At 40.6% G+C, this 24,540-nt stretch overlaps 1 protein-coding gene across 1 annotated transcript in view; it reads right to left on the bottom strand.

Moving 5' to 3' along the window:
- lrp8 (low density lipoprotein receptor-related protein 8, apolipoprotein e receptor) overlaps positions 1–24,540 on the bottom strand; it is a 206,678-nt gene that overhangs the window by 107,336 nt on the left and 74,802 nt on the right. The window contains exon 3 of the mRNA XM_030084017.1: positions 6,989–7,111. Coding sequence (XP_029939877.1) covers positions 6,989–7,111 — 123 coding nt within the window. The remainder of the gene's footprint in view (positions 1–6,988; positions 7,112–24,540) is intronic.

Here is a 24,540-nt window from a genome sequence, read left to right as displayed (position 1 = left end):
TAAATGAAATCACAACGACTTTGATTTCATAATGGAAGAGCCAAAGGGAATAATGGCACTGTTGTTTTCTGGGTTTTCATCTCGCCATGCTGCTCCACCGTGAATGATCACTGGAGATTACTTCACTTCAAAACTCTCATTTGTGTTTGTCTGATTTCCTCCCATCGTGTTTCACAATGAGTTTAGAGGCTTTTCAGCAAAGCCTGCGTGCGTCTGAGTAGGAAAATATGCCTGAGCAGACTTTGATCAGATGACTTACACTGATGATACGAGACTTTTATGCTATGAATTTAAAATATCTCCCACATCCTCCATAGAAATACGAAGCCTGAGCACTCTTGAACAGTTTTTTTCTCTTTTTTTTTTGTTGCAACAAAGTTTTCAAGCATCACTTTGAGTTGCGGGGGACGGCAGAGTGAGAGTGTTTTTACATTTTGGTCCAATATACGGTCGATGGCGAAGGATGAGTGTCTCATGTTCTATAACCTTTATGTACACAGGGACGCTTGCTTGGTGAACGGGTCTTACTTCCATCTCTCGGGTATACATATGCAGCAGGAATAGCCAACAGTGCGGTGTGCACATAGAGATGGATTTTAAATAGCACTTGAGTGAATCTACACGGCTCTTCTAATCAGTGCTGATTGTCAGACTGCAGGATCCTGCTGATGCTACTCGGATTAAATGGATGCTGACTTTGTGATGTCTAGACCCCATAAAATCGGAGCTTTGATGTCTGGTAAATGGATTACGATAAGGGCTTCAAATTGTGTCGTACATGATGAAAATTTCAAAAGTTAAGTGAAAACATACAGATGACCTGACTGCAATCAGTGATCAGCGGGTATTTTGTTTTATTCAATCTTGTTTAAATAGTAATTGCACTGCCATCTTTCAAAATAAAAATACAGTCTACGAGTGTGAAATGACTGCTTGGTCAGAGGAACACTGCTTATCTGACTGATGAAATGTTATTGGTTTAAAGCTGCAACTTCCACAGATGACAGATAAAAACAACTTCAACTTCAGAACAAAAGTTCTCAAGTTAGTTACAAGATATAGATTTGAAACTCTAACGCCAATCCTTGTAATGGGTAAAGCCTAGCTTTAAAACTCCTGGTGAAATCAGTGAAGTACTTATCAGAAGGCTTGGCCAACATGTTACAGCTTGACCAGCAGGGAACCACGACACTGGGGTTTACGTTTAAAGATTATCAAACTGCAACTTGAACCTGGAGCATTAACAAGTTGCCAGGTACTACAAGTTTAGAGTAGTCTGCTGGGAAAACCACGGCTCATTCAGTATCATCCTGATACTAATGTCGCTGGTAAATCCATGACTGAATCAAATAAATGAAGGTCCTTTCAAGCTCGTATTTTCTATAGGTGTGAAATCACAAAATAAACCATAACACGATTACTGATGCTACCATTTTTAAAATCTTTGAAAATTGATTGAAAAGGTCTGTAACTGAAGGTCATTCAATGAAACACTACCAGACCACTTTCACTCAATTTTGTAGAGAACTTCTTATATGGGGATAAAATCATTTGCCTGCAAACATCATCATGTTTACACACGTCAGCTTGTTTGTAACTCGTCGTTTTAATTTCCATGAACCAGAGAAACTCTAATCATATATTGACTTTATGGAATTAAATTAAAAAAAAACAAACAAAAAAAAAAACAGATGCTAATGCAGAAACGGTTAAATGCTGATGTTTGCAGTTAGGGTGGATGCAGAGCATTGTGTGCAGACATGCACACTCTTTCATGCATCAACCATCACATGTCTGATTGAGCATTTTCTTCAGAATCCCCTGTAGGGCCCAGATTCATTTTCAGATGTGTAATTACAGACAGCTGAAGGGCTGTGTGTGTGTGTGTGTGTGTGTGTGTGTGTGTGTGTGTGTGTGTGTGTGTGTGTGTGTGTGTGTGTGGTTTCGGAGCCATCATCGGGGGTCCATAGTTAATCAGCAGTCGACCAGAAGTCTCTGAGATCAGCCCATCGATTCCCTCCCTGGGCAATCAATTCTATCAAAGGCATTACTTAAATTGAACTGAGATCAGAGCGAGTGGAGGACATGCAGCACAGAGGAGTGTGAGAGGACAGAGCAGAGACTTTCACTGTCTGTAAACACACAATTCAGGATGGATACAGTAGATACAGTAAAAATCAAAGAGATTAATAAAGGTTTGGATCAGATAAATGGATGTGCTTTAAAATTATGGCATTATTCAGTGATCCATACAATATAAATGTTAGATTTTAAGGCCGGGATGTTAGACTTTTTTTTTAAATCAGAATATTAAATAAAGGGACATATTTCAGGAGAAATGTGTTGAGTATGCAAATGTTCAGTGCAACCAGTCTGACAACCTGTGTGCTCCCTGCACTCACTCCAAAATTTAAATAGGTTTTATTTTTAACTCCTCATAGCAATATTAAATTTAAAAACAGTTTTTGCCTTAGACCAACTTTATATTCCTGTAATTTCCTTCACCTGATTAATTACGAAACATTTTCTTCAATAAAACTGTTTGTCAGATAAATCTCTACGAGCCTTTCTTAAAATAGCAGGTAAAACTGAAACTAATGCTAAAGCATTTTGTCTTGAAGCCAGTTATTTCTTTCAGTTTATCAGAATGCACTTGTGCATTAGATATTGGTCAGAAAGCTTGCAGAGACGTTTCAGTTGCAAGAATCAATGTGGCTGGGAAAGTTTGAGAGGCTCTCACAGTCTCTGACCTTGATTAGATATAATGAGACTTAACCGCAAGTCCACTAATCTGATGAAATGACTTACAGATTCACCTTGTGATGAATACTAAACATGGGCATTGACTCTAGTTGCACGTACACGTTTACGCCGCTGCATGCACAGGACCATTTAGCGACAAATATACATGCATACACATATGTCCTTCGTCTATTCCAGTCAGACGTATGCGCACTGCAATCTTCAAAGGGCCTCGTTGAGAATAATCCTAATAAATGTTGCTAACAGGAGCTGACATGTAGCCATATGGAAAAGTTCTGTGCTAGAACAGGAGCGACCCGGAGCAGCTCAGCTCTCTGACTTATCTCCAGTGGAAGTGCCAACTGCAGTAAATCACAAATATGTGAACTTGCACTAAAAGGAGCATAAATTCAAGAGTTACGTTATTTTTTCAAGCCAAAATCATAAATAAAAATGCAAAACAAAAAAAGGGAAATAAATTAACGCACTTTGGAGGTATTTTTATGACCAGCGCTGTGTGATGGCTTTGTTGTTGTTGTTGTTAAGGTAAATGAAAATGACAGCATCACTTTTACCAATAACCCCTTTTTAATGGACTTACTTTATTAGTTACTACAGAATATCATTTTAATGATTGATTTCATCTTCAGGTACTGATGTTGCTTCTGTTCGTAGCAGACTGGTCCGTAATTTAAATGTGAGGATTTTGACATGAACGCATTCATAAACTAATGACAACAAGCAGAGGCAGGAACAGTAAAGCTAAAATAAACTACCAGCACACAAACAGCTCTTAGAAAGCGAAGCAGCCACATTAAGGTTCATTCCGCTAAGAAATCAAAACATTGAAAAATGTCAATAATGATGAGAACCACATCTTTTGTGCTGTTCAACATTTTTTTGTATGTAAATGACTAACATCTTCAAAGAGATGTCGGTAATTGCAAGTCAGTTACTTCTTTTAAATTAACAGTCCTCATTTATTTTTAACACCCTCAATAAGGTCCGTTGCTCATATTCACAAGGTATTTTATAACTCTGTTTAGCAATAGTTGGAACTAACTAACTTAGTGATGGTGACTTATGAAGTAAAGGGCGGGTTTGACAATCAAACAATCTACTGAACAATTTAAATAATTAACTCATTAAACAATGGATCACAGAATTATTAAATCCCTTTTTTGCTTGGCTGCTATTTTTGAAGTAAGCTCTTTTATTCTTTGCATGAAGTCCCTTAAACTAAAGGAACTTCATTAAAATGGACACCTTTTGATCGACTGATATCCAGCAGCGAATGCTACAAAAAGTAAAACAAAAGAGATGAACACTTTAAATATAAGAAAATGTGAGAACATTTTGAAAAAAGAATTAAGAAGTAATTTGAATTTAAGACAAGTACCACATACGTTTTTTTACAGAAATTGTAACTCTTGAATTCATCTCCATGGAAATGGGGGGTGATACATTCTATTTAATCATGGTTCTAGTTCCTGTTCCTGATCTATTGAAACGGGCTAAAAAGCTTACTTTTTGAAAACGCTTTGACTTTGTCCTTTTTCGAAATTTCGCAATTTTTCAAGCTTCATATCCATCTCCAAGTAAATGGGGGGAAATGCAGTTTTTTGAAAATGATCCAACACCATCCCATCGAACGAATGAGGGGAGTACAACCTTCCGAAAAAGCTCTGTTGGAAATGGGGGAATACAACTTTTAGAAAAAGATGTGATTCTGTCTCTGAAGGAGACTCACCAAGGCCCCTGCAGCTGGGAAACATCATGACATTGCAGTTTTTCGATACCATACCCCTGAATGATATCCAAAGCCAGACGCAGGACCATGGCATCCGGGAGCAGATGCTAAACTGTGGCAGTAGCTTCAGCTAACGCTTCTTCAACTCTTTTAACATTAAACTTTAGCTTTTTTCTTCAGTATTCTTACTTGCATTTTCTGCATGAAATGCAAATGTTCCAGTTCATCATTTAAGTTGTTGGTTGTACAAAAGTCACCGTCACGGTGAAGGAAATACAAACTGAGAACATGGTCGCTGCTCTGCATTGGATGTTCAAAACCTTTTTGTTGAAAGGATGAGTCCTGGTCAGTGGAACTGATACAACAATGGAATCCAGATGTTTCTGTCACTACTTTGTAAGCAGATGTGTTGCTGGACATCACCATCAAACTAACGAACACAATGCAGACGTAAAGCAGATCGACATTTTCCCTCACAACACCTCCAGCGTCGCTAAAGCCAGAGCTTTGGACATTAGGAAGACTTAACAAGGATGAAGAGGAGTCCACTACAGTTTCCTCTACCTAACCACTCCAGATTTTACACAGAGATGAGGACGGACTGGCTACGAATCCCAAGAAAGAAATGAAATACGTTCAGGGGATGGTCGCTGCTACCACAGAGACTAGGTAGTAAGTGTATCCTTACTCTATTTATGATGTGCAGAGTTACTCATAAAACACTACACCCACACCCACAAGAAGTTCTCACAGTGCTTTTCCTTTACTGGATTTCTTTCTGAGCTCATTCACAAAAACACCTGGCATGCAGCATCCTGTCCTCATCCTACGCTGATCGTACCTCTTTAGCAGCCCGTCCCCAACCTGCAAATCCAATAAAAAGCCTTTCATGATAGCTGGTGGTCATCCAATTTTCATAATTGCAGCAGGGTGCAGCCTTAGCAACTACCAGGAAACAGCTCAAAACGAAAATATTTGGTTTCTTTTCCGTTTTTTTTTTTTGACCAAAATAATCTCTATGAAGCAGATAAAAACGTAGAAAAAACAAAACTTCAGTAAATGGAGAAGAATAAATGCAGTGGCTGTTAACCCTAACCCCCACTGTCACATTGATGCATGCAGTACAGGTTTGGCAAGTTTTTAAAAGCCTAAATTGATGAATAAGTAGAAAAAAAACCCATTACAGTGTTATAAGAGTCTATAACGGCACTGTTTCATATTGAAATGATATAATATTTATTCTACAGACACTGAAAATATAAAAGGAGAAACATCCTTCACATTAAGTTATCACATAAATAATAATCGACTGCTAACATGTCATGGTTGAAATTACAACTTAAACAAGTTATAAAAATTAACCTTGTGAAATATGAAAGATAAACTTTTGAGAAGAAACATAGTGTGCATATCTATGGTTTTCATAATACAACAATTGAAACCACAGGTGAGTTACGGCTCTAATTTGTATAGAATCAACAATAAACAAAAAAAGTATTGTACAGCTGAAATGAAAATACGTTAAAGAAATGTTTTATTTAAATACTTTGTGAAAATCTGAAATAAGCCGATCTGTCCTTAAAATGTCAGAGTGAGCAATGACAACCTACTAGCGAACTTCGTTGACCTCTTGCGCTTCAACTTGGTGTCAGTATGAGTGAAGTTGATTCCGTTGTCACAATGATGGGAGATTATTGATTACAGGCCACGTCTGCGTCTGCAGTGGTCCCTGATGTGAGGACTTACATTCGATCCACCAACTATTTCCAACCCATTCTGCTTCAAACCCACTAAAACCAAGTCACAGGTCAATTGTACAGCTTGTACTTTCTATATTATGGATCTGTAGGACATAATAAAATGCTGTAAATGTGCACAGCTGAATAAACAAACATCGGATTCGAATATCTGTGGTTTTTTTTCATCTCTTATAAAATAAGCGGTGGAAATAAAAATGTAAAGATGGCAAACTTCTTGTCCTTTCTTCCACTTTCTCTGGCCTTGATCAAGCCACACATGGAGGTCTTCCATCTGATGGTGCAGCCAACAACAAACAGCAACTAAAAGCAATTTTCTGAGGCAATGTGCAAGAAATAGGGGTCTGGCTCAGCGGCCACAGCGCGGCTAAATGTGACACACTGAGAATGAGCGACCTTGGGAGTGCTTTATGTCAAAGGAAATGTGTGTGCACATGTGTGTGTGTGTGTGTGTGTGTGTGTGTGTGTGTGTGTGTGTGTCCACTGGCTCTATATGCCAAAGCATGATTGTAAAACTGAAAATGAAAAATGAAAATGTTATTGCGCCGCTATGAATTTCATGTGTAGTCATAAGCTTTTATCTACTGAAAAGACACTTACATGCGTGTGTTTTTGTGAGTGTGTTGAAATGCTCATGGACTTTCATCTGTCTGTGTTTGAATGTTCGGCGCCACAGTTTGTCGACATGCATCATTGCGTTCATCAGTGGTAAAGTCAGTCTGTCTGTGCTGAAACTTACTGCAGATTGCATCAGCCTCGTCTGAGCCGTCTGCACACTCCGGCTCTCCATCACAACGCCACCTAGAGGGAACGCACTGCCCATTCTTGCAAGCAAAGTCCGTGGTCGCACAAGTTTTCTTTGCTGCGGAGAGAGAAAGAGACACAGAGAGAAAGAATTCAACAAAACATTCCCATAAGTCTCAAATTAGGTTGAAGCGGCATTTTGTTTGCTGACCGGAAACGTATCGTAAAACACTGAGTCGTAAAGCAACATTTGCAAAGTTTTATACTTTACTTCCCGAGTCAACAAGGCAAAGCAATTAAAATTTAACTTAAGTCAAGACTAATTCCTGTGCACCAGCTTCAAACCAATTTTCCAGCCCAAGTTCAATTTAACCTTCAGCAGGCGATGTTTTAATGCAGTGTTGGTGGTGTACTTAAGTGCAGCCTCCAGCTGAAGACATGAGGGGATGAGGGGTGTTTAATTAGCCAGCTTTTGCTGACACCTTCTGCATAAAGCTTATTTAGAGAATCGTTACGGCATAGGATCTATTGTAAAATGAGGGTTTTTTTTTTTTTGGATAAAGTTTCACAATTTGACGTTGTAAACTTGTAAAAGTGTATTGAATGTTTCTTTTTCAGTTTGAACACGATTAGCACAAATACTGTGAAGTTTTCTTTTCAATCCAAGTAGAGATATTGAGATATAGTGTCAAAAAATAGTTCATACAGTGACATCAGACAGAGCACTTGGGAAAAAGAAAAAAAAAAAAACACACACAGAGCAAAAAACATGAAAACGTTACTCGTTACGTTCAAACTGGAGCATCTTACGGTGAAAAAACAGTACAAACCATACCGATGTGTTTACTGTCATTCCGAAAGCAATGGTTGTCTGGAGCATCGCAGAACAGTTGATTTCACAGAAGATACAATAAATTCTAAATGTTAATTTAGTTGTTTTGATGTTTTCCTACAATAGCAAAGAAAAGGTGACTTATTTTGTAAGACACCTATAGATGAATGAAGGGAAACGGTGAAGTGTGTACTGACCTCAGAGGAGGGTTTATCCTCCAACAGTTTAAACAGCACTAATATAAACACTTCAGATAGATTCACTAGATATTTTACCAAGAAATGTACTTGCAATAACAAGCATCTTTTGAAGTTTTATCAGGAAATGTGTTAATTATGCACATTTTCAGAATACACTTTTTATGCAAACAGGCTTTCGTTTTAGTAAAAAAAATATAATTGAGAACATAGATTACCAATAAGTAAGCTCAACACCTCTATTTTAAAGTGACTGAGCTGTACGAGCGCTTCATGAGGCCGCCTCTATCTACGGGTCGGTTTGGATCCCACGTGAACAGCACAGGAGTGTTCATCAGGCTGCCGTGCCTGGCTCAAAGGTTTCCCGCCCCATGATCCACCTCCCAGCCCCGACTCCGCTGCGCCGTGTTGCAGTTTCCTCATCACCTACGGACTCCCAAGGTTTTGTGCAGTCACTTTCTCCAAGCAAGGGGAAAATTGAAGCACTTGGGTCTGTCACGGGTAGAGGCAAAAAAAAAATCCTTCTCTTTGACAGCGAGAGCCACTGAACAAGAGAAAGCACTCGCTTGGCGTGTTAGCAATGCCCTGCCTCGCTGTGATGAAATATATAGAGAGAGAGGGGTTGACAAATGGGGAGAAAGTGGGAGTGTGTGTGTGTGCGTGTGTGTGTGTGTGTGTGTGTGCGTGTGTGCGCGCTCCTGGTGATGGTATTTGTGTCTCGGTGATTTTCCTCTGACAAGCAGAGCGAGTGACTGCTGCTGGTCCACTTTTTCCTCACGTGAGCCCACTGCTTTGCTGACCTCCAGTTCAGCTGAAAATACACTGGAGGGTGGATGATGACACTGTATGTGAATGAATCATATCTGACTTACAAAAGCCAGCTAGATTTAGAGCCAGGGATCGATACCACAATAAATATGGTGGTATATAGCCGAGAGACAGTGAGGGTTTCCATCAGCGCACCCGAGGGCTAAAACATCGGGCACTTTATGAAATATATTCAATGATCGGCTTTTTCAGCTCCAGTCCCAGTGGGTTAACTCGGCTGACAACAAAGATGTAATAGAAAACTTACGAGTGATCTTTATTAGAAGCACTTGCACCCAACAGCTGGGTTTCTATAGTGGTGGAGGCAGGAAGGTCATCTGATGTACAAACCAACCAAAAACTTGCTCGTTTCAGGTTGTTTTAAGTTTATTAGTTTAGTCTGACACACTAATCCTGGTACCTGGATCACATTTCATGTTAAAAAAAAAACCAGATCCTGGACAGACGCTTTGTCGATGTCTTTTCAATGCAAATCTGCCGAAGAAATTAATAAACAAATATTTTTAAAAATACATGTTGGTAAAACTGTTTTCTCCATGTTGTTCGTCTCAACCTCTAAAAAAGTCCTGTTTGATAGACTAAAACCACAACATAGCAACTATGAGCACCCACACAGATTTCCTGCCACTCAAATTTCAAACATTACAGCATTTTTTTTCTTCATTCTACTCCCTCATATTGATATTTTTACCTGTTTTGCACCCCTTCAGGAGGCTATGATGTCTTGGGTGAACATGACTGAACAGAAACTTTTAAAAGAGAAGTAAAACAACACTTGTTGATTTAACCTCTACAAACTTTAAGCAGGTTCAGTCAGGGCTTTAAGGAGGTGCAGCAGCTTCCCAAATTTCTCCTGGAAACAATTCATTTTCTCATTTATGTATTTTTCAATATGAAGACCAACCTTTAAGTGCTTCTTACTTTGTTGCTAAACCACTGAAATGCAGGGTGGTCCTGGTACAACACTGGCAGTGTGTGTTTCCTGCACAGTTATCTAATAAAAACTGGCCAACTTATGAGCATTTTGCTTAAGTGTGCAGCCTTGACATTGAGTGGTGAAAGGCAGAGTAAAGACCGATGCCATGAGCAGTGGCCACAATAACACCACAAATGGCAGGAAAAATGACCACATCTCAGCGATGAAGACGGATGTTTTCTACATGTACATCTAAATGTACTTATAGGGATGATGATATATGGCGGACTGATGAAAAGACATGGACAACCGCACATTTACACAGACTCACCAGCTCAGAATATTGATCTTAAGTAGAGGAGGGGGCAAAAAAGGGAATCTTAAAGACGTGACAGAGATTTGAAGAAGGTGTAGGCCCAGAATAAATGAAAAGCGTGTCCCTAGGGATTACTGAGTCGGCGGAGCAAGAGACAAAGGTAAACAGAAAGAGGAGAGAGGAGAGAATGAAGGTACAGAAACAAAGGACAGGGGGGAATAACGCTGCTGAGGTGGGGTCTCGTGTAATAGCATCAGTCCTCACAAAGGACCACATAAATCCCTTCCTGCCAAGCAGCGTGTTAGCATAAATCCCATTTTACCCTGTCCACTCCACCTTGTTTTTCATCCACCCCTCCATCGCTATCTACAGCGCGATAACAGAGTCGCACAACATATTCACCAGGCTGTAAACTTCACAATGCTACAGTAGATCACAATGAGCCCCATGTCAGATATCCACAAATAAGGATTTTCTTTCACCTTCATATTGAATCTTGAGTCACAGGGTCATCCTAATCCTCCACAAAACCAGCTCACTTTATTCCCGTGGAGCTGCAAAATAGACTGGTTTGACATGGATCTCTCTCTCTCTCTCTCTCTCTCTCTCTCTCTCTCTCTCTCTGTCACACACACACACACACACACACACACACACACACACACACACACACACACACACACACACACACACACACACACACACACACACACACACACACACACACACACACACACACACACAGGTTAATTAAAATGGAAAAGCTGGTAAACGTGAGCCTATCACTTCCTTGCAGTCTTTTACAAAACTCACATTTTTCTTATCTAAAGGACAAAAAGGAAAATAATATGTTTCACCTTGGCCTCTTTATTCTGTGAAAGCCTTCATCGCTGTGAGAAAATAGCATAAGTGTTTAATTAACCCCAGAATGACACCTACACGCGTTTGTTCAAAAGTAGCACTGAAAACAAGGAAAAAAAAAAAACCACAAACATGCACCACTCTGATAACAATGAGCCAAATGTCTGACAGATTCCTGGAGAATAACACAGTAAGTGGTCATTTTAATCATATACATGTAAAATACTCCAATATCATTCAATATCATCCACTCTGAAAATAGGTAATCGTAATTACAAAACTGCAGCCCGATCAACTTTTTAATCCTGAACCCTGCAGACTGGTATACTGTACAGGGAGGCCAGAGAGAAAGCGTCCATGTAATGAAATAAGCATTCAAATAAAGCTCATTTTTCACCTGCAGCAGCTCACAAAGTAACTGCAGGAATGAAAAGAGCCAATTTCATTCAGAACACTCGCAGACAGAGAAAACAATCAAAGTCCCACTCAATCCATCACACACATCTACTCTAAATGTTCCAGAAATATACTAAGAATCCATTAATCGTGAAAGTGCATGCTTTTAATGTTGATTCTAATGTGTGGAAAATGTGCAGACGCATCCCTGTGCCTCTCAAGACTTGCTGATGCATACACAAACAGCTGCTTACATTTCCATCCTGATGCGCCCGGACCTTTCATATATGACTGCCATCCATATGGAACAGCCTGAACCCGCCTTATGAGGTGAGAGTCTGCGTGTGCGCAGGAGAAAACCTACATAAACACACCAGGCACACTCAGAGGCACCTAACAGAAACCTCACAACCTCCGGTCGAAACACAACATTTTATTTTAGTTGCGGAGTCGTCATATAGAAAAGTCACTGAATATTTATGTGAAATATCAGACGAAGCAGAGAAGCTCGAATTCACTTGCTGACAGCGGATTTTCATCTTTCCTGAGTCACCGCTACCTTTGAAAACATTCAATTTGCAACATCACATTTTCACACCATATCCATCATCCCATTTAATTTTGTCCTTCAACTAAAGATTTATCTGTCTCCAGCAGTGTTTTTTTTAAGCAACTTACACTGAAAAGCAGTAATTAGTTTGAGTTTGAGATTCATTTTACTTAGAATTGCGATTGGTTGGAATTTATCTAACTTATGGGGTAAAAATTTTATCAGGGACACAATATGGTCATTCATATCGACATTATGTAAATAAGTAAGAATGAACTTAAAATGTGAAATTCAGCAGAAAAACAAACAGGACCACTAAATTAAATTAAATGAAGTGAACTTTTGCCATATGTACAATGATATCCTTTAATATCAGATCGCACACACACACACACATAGTAAAGATTAATAAAATTGGACAGTGGGAACACTGGAAAGTTTGAAAAGGGATGAGTGAGAAAGTCTCAACACTTTGTAAGAATTGTGGTGAGGGATGCTGAAACTGATGACTGGGGCTCATTTGACAGACCAGGCTATTTTCCTCGCTGGTGGTTCAATCCCACTTTTCAGCCCGACCACACGTTGAAGTGTCCTTGAGCAAGACACTAAACCCCAGATTGTGCCATGGTTGCTATTAACAGTTGTGTGTGAACGTGAACGTGGGTGAATGTGACCGACAGTGTAAAGCAGCCAGACACAGCTGAAGTAGTGAAAATGTTCTATGTTCTTTATATTTGTGACAAACTGTTTCTCAGTCGTATGTTTTTGTTTGAACTTTTCAGTAACTCTCGTGTGAGTTCACAGAATAAAAGAACTAACCAAAACTACCGTCATGTCAAAACTACCAGGAAGCATTATTGTACTGAATTTGTCCATAATATCTGAAGGATTGATGAAAAGGTCCATCATCTGGCAGATTAAAACTCTCACATTTCTTTGTGACAGTGAGGTTGTCATGTCATGTTCGGCTTCACTTTAAAGTTTTGGCAAATAAGAAACAGGACGCAGGGTCTCGAAATACAACAAATTAGCCTCACATTGTAATTTAAAATTATTCAAATAAAAGATAATGATAGATGTATATTTTTGTGCAATACGTTTAAGCACTAATCTTATCAACCACTGTGATAACAAATCACAACTATACAATTTTGTGTGAATTTCATTAATATAAACTTAATACTTACTTTAAATAAGTTAGAATATAATAAATCATTTTTTCCCATGGTCTCTGCTGTGAAGGTATTCAAAAGTATGTATAAGAAAACTTAAGTAAACGTCTCCTTCAGTGGCAGAACAATCCCAACATGTCTGCTGGTTTGGGTCAGTAGAGAATACAGTGATTTCTTTCTTTTTTTTTTAAGCTTTCATAACCTCACAGACCGGAATAATTAACTCCTGCACTGCCGAGCTCTTCATAAATATTACACGTTTATAGGGTCATATAAAGCCCAACTGTTAAAATAATGCCAATCGATGCAGGAGAGTGGCCATGCAGACGAGGCTATAAAACATGTTGGGGACATACTTAAAAGGTGCTGCTGCGGCTGCGGCTGCATGGCCTGTCTACACACAACGTCCTGTTAATCTTCTGCTGACATTCAACTAATGTCACGCTCTGAAGACCCTCGCGATCAATGAGTTACTGAGTTGACCTACTGGTGTTCATATTGCTCGACATAACACCCATGCTGGGCACCTCTCGGGACTCCTCTCCACACGCTAGTGACGACACGGCCAGGACGCCGAGGCTCGACCTGTGAGCAGGTAAAAGGTCAGCCTCTGCCTTGAAGTCGTTCCATTTACCCACACCATTACACCCTCAGAGTGATAGGGAGAGGCATATAAAACATTTAGGAGCAGAAAACACGCTCAGGGAATGCGGTGTGATTTGTAATTAGCATCTATTGACCCTGAAATGCTGATTTTATTTCCAACTACACAAGATAACCCAGGCCAGAATGGAATAATTACCTCCGCCAAGGAGGTTATGTAATCACGTCGGTTTGTTGGTTTGATGGTTTGTTGATTTATTTGTTAGCAACATTACGGAAAAAGTAATGGACGGATTGCAATGAAACTTTGTGAAAGGTGGGTCTTGGGCTAACTTAGAATCCATTAAATTTTGGTGATGATCCGGACCACTGTCTGGATCCAGGAATTTTTAAAAGGATTCTTTATCATTGAGAGATGGGGAGTCTTTCGCATAGTTGGGCAGGCCCGCCGACAGGGGGGACAAACGCCTGGTTCACACAGGACGCGTTGCGCGTGGAAGCGGAAGCACCGCGCACCGAGGTTTCCGATCAGCGCCCCTGTTAACCTATCTGACAGTTCATACGGGAGGCGCGGGGAAGCACCGCATGCGTAGCGGCTCGCACCGTGGACCGCGGGCGCTCCGCTCCTCTCTATTTTCTCTGCGAGCCGTGCGCACTGTGGAGCGCCAGTTGTAAAGCTGGACAGAGCAGATCACACCACACAGGAAGTCGGGAATGGAAAATATGAGAGAATCCAGTCAATTTTCAAATTAAAATCAAGTAAAATAACATTAATTATGTTGCTTTTCGGTTTTTCTTTTCAGATAAACACACACACACACACACACACACACACACACACACACACACAGGGAGAGAGGGAGAGAGGGCGAGAGGGCGGGTGAGAGAGAGAGGCGCCGCACACCGTGGCGCTCCGCAGCGCTCCACTCTGATCACACCCCTGATCACAATGTTGTTTTATTATAAATGGTGTTCTTATTGTTGTTGGAGACTGATTTGAGCTGTGGCGGAGATCTGCGCTCTCTGAGTGCCAAATTCTAGTTTACTAATACCTTTATTCAGCTGTATTGAAGGCTCAGTCGTCTTTTGATCCAGTGTTTCCCAAAGTGTGTGTGTGTGTGTGTGTGTTTGGGGGGGGTTTCTCCCTAGCATGATCACCACAATAAGAATATTTAGCATTTTGGATTTTTTTTTCTCTCATAGCACTGCTTGCATTTTTAAAGCTATTTTTGCACAAAGAGACACATTCTGACACAAATTTTGAAAGAATTGAATGTTTAAAGTTGAAAAATGTACAATTTCAGAACAATCAGGTGTTTTGTTTTTTTTTTTTATTTGGTCTATTTAATAGGAAATTGCCAGTTTGCATCAAACATTAGCAGAAAGAAGTGGAAATGTTGTAGCTGACTCAATCTAATCTGCCTTCCAGCAAAAAGCAAACAAGCCGGACATCTTTAGTTCACTTTCTTCTGGTCCAGCAAAGTAGGATCATCATACCAACACCTTGAACAGGTCACTGTTCTGCACAGGGCAGATACGTGTCTACAGAGATTTTAGTCTCATAACTTGACAAGCATGACTTTATACTGTGGAAAAAAGCAGAGTAAACCTGTGTCGGCGCTCCAAGAACATGAAAACTCCTGAGATAGGACACTCAAACAAGGAATCCTCTCACCATTAAAATGCAATGCTGTCCTCTGTACCTCTGTGCTAAGCTAATCTGTAAATATTTAGCAAAAATTGTGACAAAAGGAAAAACACAAGCTCATTACTTTAAAATACTTTTGATAAGAAATGATGCATAATCCTATCGAAATCCTGTCAATCTATACTTCATTCCGATAGCGTTTGTGTATGTTTCGTGTAACATACAAAGATGTTTGCTGTTGACTCATTGAAGCCTTAAAAACAGTTTGGTCAGTCACAGGAGCCTGGACGGTTAGCCCCACGTCTGAGGAGGCAGAAAGCACGGACAGGGCTGGTTTCAGGAGAACAGAAATCACAACACCAGACTGTGTTGCGCTCATGAGCATGTCCTAACTTAAAGCACAGCATTTCATTGATCCATATCCAGGAAGTACAAACATGCTGCAGTTTGACTTATTGCTCTGAATTAGATTAAATTCACGATATTATTTTGTTGTTGTTAACATTTCACAGGCACTCAATACAATACTGAGAAATGAGGAATTTCAACACTGAGGTGTTGCTGAAAATTATGTCTGCGTAGCAATTTTCTTCACCGTTTAGAGTCAGTCTAAAAATCAATTCAATGTCATCAATTTGTAACAAAAAATCCTTTGGAGGGTACAAAACTCACCAAAATGGATTGTATTTCACATTTTATAGCTTAGAAATATATGTTAATAGAATGAAATTCTCAGGAGACATATTCAGAAAACCTTCTCAGTCCTGTGGTCTTTGTGTCCTACAAAATAAATATGACTGTCACCAGAACAGTAACGCCTTATGTAAATGCTTCAGCTTATAACAAAACAAGAAAAGACTTCATGTGACCACATACCAGTACGTTACAACTAATTTATTTTACATGAAAGTTCATTATTGAAGAGTGTTTCACTTTGAAGGAAGACTGGACGGCCACAGAGGAGGGGGCAATACACAGTTTGTCTCTGGCTGCAGACGAGTGTGTGGAGACACAGGAAAGAACGAGTCTGTCGAAGGTGCGGAGGGGGGGATGAGGCAAAACACAAGGAGGGTGAGAGAGATCGGAAGGCGAGCCAGTGTGGGAGAAAGGAGAGGAGGAAACAGATGGTCCTCCACATTGTTGTGATCGGCTAAAGAGCTAAAGAACGGAGCGTGTCAGGAGAAGAAGAGAGGCCGTTAATCAGTGAGCACAGGTTGAACCACCAATGTGAGACAGCGGGGAATACTAAGAGAAAGCACCGGATCGAGAAGCGAGGGAGCGTGATGCGGTGAAGGAGACAAGTGGAGTATTGGTCCTTTGAGGAGATTAAAGGCCTGTCCGGCTTCCCCAATCAGCTGGAGACAGAGAGTTATTGTGGGGAAGGGACCGGAATATAGCAGCAGGTCAGTAAAGGCGAAAAAACACTGATGCAATAATGAACAATAAGAAGTGATTGGAAGAACCATTTAGCTTTTTATATGGGGAGTTTGAACTTTATCACTTTTTCGTTCAAGTAAGTTATTCTCCAATGACAGGCAGATAGAAGAAAAAAAAGCAATCAACAGGCAATAAACCCACCAACTGATTAAAGAAAAAAAAGGTATAGGTAGACTGTTTTTCTAAGAGTCAAACAAGCTTAAGCTTCCAACTGGTAATCCTGATAAATGTGAAGTGAGAAAGCTCCCACTTTCTCAGTGGGAAAAAAGAAAAGAAAAAAAAAAAAACATTGGAATGCTATCACACCATTTCACACCAGAAAAGTGGAAAGAAAGAACCAAAGAGCTCAAAGGGGCTAATGTGATGCCACTCAGCACAGTGGCATTAGGAATCGAATGGATTAATCATTTTTACATAAATCTAACAGCGGCTAAAAAGTGAAACATCTGTAAAATATCCAGATTTGAAAAATGAAGAGCCATAATTCCTGAGAAATAATGACGTCTCTGGTTAACCTTGATACTGCAGGAATCATTTCATCTGCTGGTTCTACCTTGCTGTCAGAAAAAAATGCTTCCAACCCACAAATGGCAGCTTCCTAACAAGCAACTTTCCAAGTTTTTCCAATGCAAAATCTGTGATGAAAAAAAAAAAAAAAACCAGGCCGTCTTTCATTTTACATCAGCGCTTTGCTTGCTCCGAAAAGATGAAAAAGAAATTCTGTGACATTTACAACTCACACTGACTTTACCAGAAAAATATCAGTCATTTATGTGTTTTGTAGGTTTGATCTGTTGGTGGTGCCTGTTTGTCGAACACTTCCAACTCACAAGTAATCTCTGAAGCTGACTGGTAACTTTGTGAGTTTCAGGCTCCGTAATGACACGAAAAATACCAGAATTCATCACCGCAAGAGAGAAATGAGCTAAAGCTCCAAAGTTTAAAATGAATGTGAGCACAAAGACAAGTCCAAGTGTATGTGTGTGTACACACACACACACACACACACACACACACACACACACACACACACACACACACACACACACACACACTACAAAGGCCAGAGATGTGAAGGGAACTCACAGACCAGCAATCCAGACAGCTGGCCAGATCAAATACTCTATATATTATGCTCCTCACAGTACATCAAATACCACCTACTGGTTCAAAGAGGCTTGTTACCGCTTTATGATCTCCCCACTCTCTGGACACTGGAGGGGGCAAAGCCCATATGGCAAGAAGTACGCTCCAGGCTTTAGAGGCGGAAAAACACGGGCATCATTAATGCATTGTGGCAGAGGTGAGCGGACATGGGCAGTAGTTCGAGCACCTGGGCGACAGTTGCATCATGTTACTGAGGTGCGTGTGTGTGTGTGTGTGTGTGCGTTTGTGTGTGCAGCTCAGCGTGGCAAAGATGAAAGAGATAGAAGGAAACTTTATGAGTCTCTACCTGCATATCCGCTGAGATGAAGCAGATGTCGCAGACACCTTCAAACGAGCTAACAGGTTTTAAAACAAGAAGGAAAGAAAGAAAAAAGCTGATGTAACAAGCTGACAGAGCTCGGCTTGTGGGGACGCTCGTATCCTCAGATTAACTGAGGTTAATGGAATGACTTAATCGTCAAACTGAGACGGAGATACGTCGGGTATATGCACTGTTCATACCTACCTCAAGACGAACACTGTCGTTCTCTGCACCAAGGCATTTCCACCCGGGGTCCAGGACCCTTTGAAGGGGACCAGGGTGGGGCAGGGGTTAGCAAGAGATCACAGGGGGGAAACCTTAAGCTTTCTGGGCTCTGAAGTTGTTAGATAACGGGTCAAAAGAAGACAGTCGCCATGAGAATCAGCAAACTATTTTTTGACTGTAGCAATGACACCATGTTGAGGTTTAATCCACAGCTGTTTCTATTAAAGGAAGCAGTACATATGAAAATGTCTGAGCTGCTTTAATTGTTCTCATTCTCAAGTAAAACGTCTTTTATGTCCCGTGTTGAACATAGAGGTGTAGTCCTGTTTTAGAGGAATAAATATCTCACTTTAACTTGACAAATAAATCAGAAATATAGTGGAAAGCGGTGCTCACATGCGTCGCACAGCCGTCACACACAAGAAAGGATTTCAAAGGGACAAATTCCTAAACAGGATGAAATAATATCAAGGCAGCTAAGACTCTTTGTTGAGTCCTGCATGGCTCATGCTCTTATACAACTGCTTCTCTGAGGTTAATCTCCTGTCTGTGTGTTGCTGTGCAGCGTGTGCTCAAGAATCTGTTTATACCTCTGCTTAAGTCCGCATCTGTTTACGTACTTTAAGAAAACAGATTGCAGAGCTTTATCTGTGTTCTTGCAGAGAAACATAAAGAGCTTTTTACATTACTTGCATTACTGAGTTGGGGATTATCATTAGAGGGAGCTGTGGTATTCAGATATGATTAAATTTTAAAATAAACCTTTGCTACAATGTACACAGCATTATCTAATTGTACAGAATAAACACAAAAATGTAGCAAAACAAAACAAAGTGCACTTTAAACATCCTATTCGTCCTTTGTTCTCTTTACTCTGTTTGGCAAGAGCAATTAAAAGCACACCCTTAGTGTCACCAATGTTTGCCTGACACCTTGACTAAATATTAGTGCTCTGAAATGACTGCTTAATTCCCATTTGCCCTTGTGGAAGTTTCCTCTTTCTGTGACCTGTTTGACACACACTGAAAATGTCAAATTAGAAAGCAAAACCCGTAACTGAGGAAGTAAAGTTCAAGGTCACTCTTAATGGATGGATTTTTGAGGGGATAGCGTTATGAGAATGTGCAATAAACCTGCTGTACCTCTGTTTAGAGGCTGGTGAGACAAACGTGTCCTAATGTAAAGGCTTCATTGGGAGTTGTGTGGACATCTTATCACTGAGAAATCACACAGCCGTTCTCTATTTGCAGTATTTTCTAACCATGTATAGAGAAAATCTGCTACTTTATTTATGTTTGAATCCCCAAACAACAGCTTTCAGCGACTAAATACTAATGAGTGGATGGCAGGCACAATACTTCTGAATCATAATAAGTTCACAGGAAAATTTCCAGTTGAGGATGTGTCTGAAGGGAGACAGTAATACTACAGTGAAAAAGTTAGGCTAACTGAATAATCTTAATTACTGTCCGTAGTTTGGACAGATATGAAATCTCTGGGTGAGTAGAGGACAGCCGTCTACATCCCTGAATACTTCATGCTTCATCCAGAGTGTATTAAACGTAGAATGAAGTTGATATAAGTGAACATGCATAGGATTATGAAGGGAAGCTGGACTAACCACAAAGAGCCAGCAGGCACACAGACAACAGCTTTAAACTAGTTTCTGTCCGCCTGCAAGTAGATAAACTATTAGTACACTATAATGCATATAGTTAGCAGCAGGTGACTAGTGCGGTAATTTCTATGGTCATCTATTGAGAAACACTGTGGTTGTTCTACATATTTTACATAATAAAATTTTCTATAAAGCATGAGCTGCAAAGATTTAATGTGAAAAGGAAGCAGGCAAAGTACAGTATATTATATTGTATAGGCATGTTGACATTGTAATACAAATCTTTCTTTTTTTTCAGTTTCCATTTTGGCACTATGTAAACTATTTTCTTATAAAAGTAAAATGAAAGGCAACAAAGTCTGTAATGTAACGCAGGAGCTCCGTCTACCTTGTTTCTTCACTCAGTGAACCGTGTGTAAACACTGCAGTTTAAACAATCACCAATGATGTGGTTAGTTTAGCTGTTTTATCTATCTATCTATCTATCAGAATGTTTTGCCATTGTCATATTAACCCTGTGCTGGGCTCCAGATCCCAGGACTGGACTCCCACAATGACAGTGCTCAAATCAGCTGCATGGTGGAGCCTAAGACCTCCAAATCCTGTCAACATCCCAGGTCCTGGATCCTCAGTGCCCCTTACATAAGTGGAGAATTACAGCTCTGCAAAGCAGCTTAGACATACCAGAGAAGACCAAAAAAAAAAAGGAAAAAGAAAGAAGAAATATAGATATGTTGTTGTATAGATCAAAGGCAGAATCAAGTTGGATATAATGGGATGAAATTAGAGGGCAGAGGAAGGATGACCCTTTTGCTTTATTCCCCTTTTATGTTGTATTTCGCTATGCACGTTGCATCTCTCTTGTCTGACACTGTCTCTCTCATCAGTCAAATGCATGAACAACAAAGGCAGCCACTTCAAACACTGAAACTCACACAGGCAGAGCAGAGATGCTCCTCAGTACACTGTCTACGTACATATTTCAAAAAAATTCCTTCAAAATTTAAAAACAAATACACAACAGGCTCCTTGTTTTTTTTTTCTCGTTCCCTTTGTTCTTACCTTTTTTTGTGTGGATATAAAGTGGACAACAGACTTTCAGCCTGCTCTTTCTACACACGAACAAACCTGAGTGTGGTTGCGGTGATGAATGGCTATCTCATTCCACTGATCTGAGAGCAGCGGCTTTGTGCGCCGCGCAGTTTTAGCTTTACAGACTGCTAATTAAGTAGCAGCACAAAAGAGGCCATTGTGGGAACACGTGGAGTGAGAGAAACAAGTAGGGACACGCTTGCTTTTGTTTTTATGAACCATGAAGCCTATCGGTCCTCCGAATGGCTGCACTGCAGTCCACGCTGTCACATCGCACTGATTCCGCCCATCACAAGGAGACGGATGCAAGAGGCTGCAACAAGTATATGTGTGTGGCGAAGGGACATCTCAAACAATGTGTGCAAATATTATTGTGTGTGGGAGAGATGAACGAGGAGGAGATGGGTGTTTTCTTTCTTTAATTTTTTTTTTTTTCTCCCAGGATGTCTGGAGACTCTATGAGGTCATATCTTCTGCTTCAGTAGCACTCATTAGAAGTGACATATGCGCACACACACACACACACACACACACACACACACACACACACACACCCCAGACCATCTGGGTGACATCCGGCTCTCAGACTTGACCTGCATTGATTTATTAAACACTCAGACACTGATACCAACCCTGTGACTCACATGCATGCTTGCACTCATGCACGTGCACACACAGACACAGACACACACACACACACACACACACACACACACACACACACACACACACACACACACACACACACACACACACACACACACACACACACACACACACACACACACACACACACACACACACTGTCACCGTCCCCTCCACCATATCCCACTCCAACACTCCAATCTCATCAGACTATCAGGGGATCACTTTCTTTGACAGGGTCATCGTTTTAATGATATCAACTATCAATCCTTTAGCCTGCGCCTCCCCACACTTGTAAGACCCGCGAGGCTCTGCATTATCCGGGGATCTGCCACAGCCTGGGGCAAATCACAAAGGAACTCCTTAAAATTGAGAGATTCTAAGAAAAGACTCTGTTAATTTGGTAAATGCATATTATAAAAGATATTATTCATATTGTAAAATGACGAATAAAAGACTGTGTCTTTAAACAGAGAAGTGGAATTCTTCAAAACTTATGAAATGCGTGGTTTTCTTAAACATATTGTTTAACAGTTTTTTGTGGAATACTGTGCTGGGTCAAAACAAACCTTGGATACAGTTTCCACTTCCACTTTAAAGTAGACAGTGTAAATTACACCAGGGTTCATCCAGAGGTCAGGACATTGATGAACACATCCAGAAATATGTTGTGTTTTCATGTTGTTCAAAGACACAGCATTGACATTCAGACACATTCATTCCCTGCATGCATGCTTGACATTAACCTCAATCTTAAGCGTGGACTTAAAGCACCTCCCCACAGGAAAAAAAAAATCAAGAAAAAAAACCACAGATTCCCGCAACAATGCACAGAAAGACAAGCTTTCACAGATGCGCACAGCATGCACACACACACACACACACACACACACACACACACACACACACACACACACACACACACACACACACACACACACACACACAGCAGCTAACCCTCATCGTCACCATTAAAACTTCAGAGTGTTGACCCAACAGTAGCCTCACGCCTAAAACCAAACCTTTTCCCATTAAATTTCCATGCATTTGGACCCTAAGCCCAGTGTGCTCACTGCTTTCAGAGCCAATAAAGAGAAAATAGAAGACCACACACACACACACATAAGCGCACAGACAAAGGAAACGGACATCCACTAGCTACTTCATGCAGACATATAACATAAATGTCCCTTTGGGACCATAAAGCTGTTGTGATACTTGGGGGAGGGGGACATACAGTACTATGAAACCTCAGTTGGTCCTTTGTGACGAGCAAGATGCACACACACACACACACACACACACACACACACACACACACGCTCACACACACACGCACACGCACACACAGAGTGTGCTTTGCATGTGTGCATGCCTGAATTGGCAACATTTTGCAAAGCACAGCAGGAAGTGAGGTACTGAATGAACAATTCCTCTTTTCAAACCTATAGATGTAGACCGACACACTGAATAATAATTTAAGTATTTGCCTTAAAATTCGCATTCGACAACTTGTTTTATCAACATCCAATTGTTAACTGATTAATAACCTTGATGACTTTGGCAATTAAATTTCCAATTACAAATCAGTGGCACATTTAAAAAGCAAATTGCCACGCGTGTGGCAGTCACACTCAAGTGGCAAAATAAAAATTCATAAACTCTCTGCTGTAATTATTCTTCTAGCAAGTGACCGAGTGACAAGCGGAAACAGGCGAGGTTGCAGCAGCGCATTCCCAAAACAAAAAGCAAAGCCTTGTACGAGCAAACGTTCCCGCTGGCTGTATGAATCGACGCTCGCTGTGAGGCTCGTAATTCCCTTCTCGTGGCCCTGCGCTTCCACCGCCGCCATTCAAGTCCCAAAACGCACACATGCCGCGCGCTGCTGGTTGGGCCACATGACAAATTACTGCTGGGCTTATTATCAAAAATCAGCACTCGCCAGAGGGAGTGGTTGGGGTGGTGGGGGGCAGGAAGAGGGGGTATGGTGGGGATTCCAATAAAGCCTGCCGAGCATGGGCGGACAAAGGAGAGGGACAAATTTCTCCTGCTGCTGACAAGAAAAAAAAAAGAACGCATTTCAATTACAAATGGCTGCATCAAAGAGCCTCACAAAGGTCACCAGGAGTTAGAGGATGTGTGCGTTTGTGTTTATTTACTCCAACGGCAGCACACAATCTCCGCATTCTTATTTGCTTCGGTTTCAAAAAAGCCATATGGGCAAGGTGCTAATATTTACTGAGGCGATGGAGACTGGAATAAAGAAACAATCTCAACCTGCTGCTCTGGATTACTTTGAGCTGCCACAAAGAGACAGCGTAGCACAATTTTAAGTTGTTTTTTTTTTTTTTTGTTTTTTTTGTGCGACATGATTGACCCCGCCTCTTTCTGTGTTCTCAGCACAACAAAACACTGAACGCAGCCTCCTGCCTTTTGTCTTTCTTGCTATGCTCTTTCGCTACTGGTCCGCTCCTCTTTCTCTTTCTCCATCCTTTCTCTTCTGCTTCCATCACACGCTGCTTTGCTCCCTCCCCTCTGCCCGCCCCTTTCTTCCTTTGACAAACATCCAGTTGTCCTTTCCTTTGTCTGCTTTGTTTGCTGATTGGAGGAAAAAAAAAAAAAAACAGTATTGGATGAAAGGATTGTAGTGCAAGTTCAGAGAAAAATAGCAAATTCCCACTGGGAGAAACCTCAATATTAGTTTGAAATAGATTATTTTCAGATAAACACTGGATGAAAACGA

This window comes from Salarias fasciatus, chromosome 23 (assembly GCF_902148845.1).
Source record: "Salarias fasciatus chromosome 23, fSalaFa1.1, whole genome shotgun sequence".
NCBI lineage: Eukaryota > Metazoa > Chordata > Actinopteri > Blenniiformes > Blenniidae > Salarias > Salarias fasciatus.
Note: the sequence above shows the minus strand (reverse complement) of the source record. Positions and strands in the feature narration are given on the sequence as shown.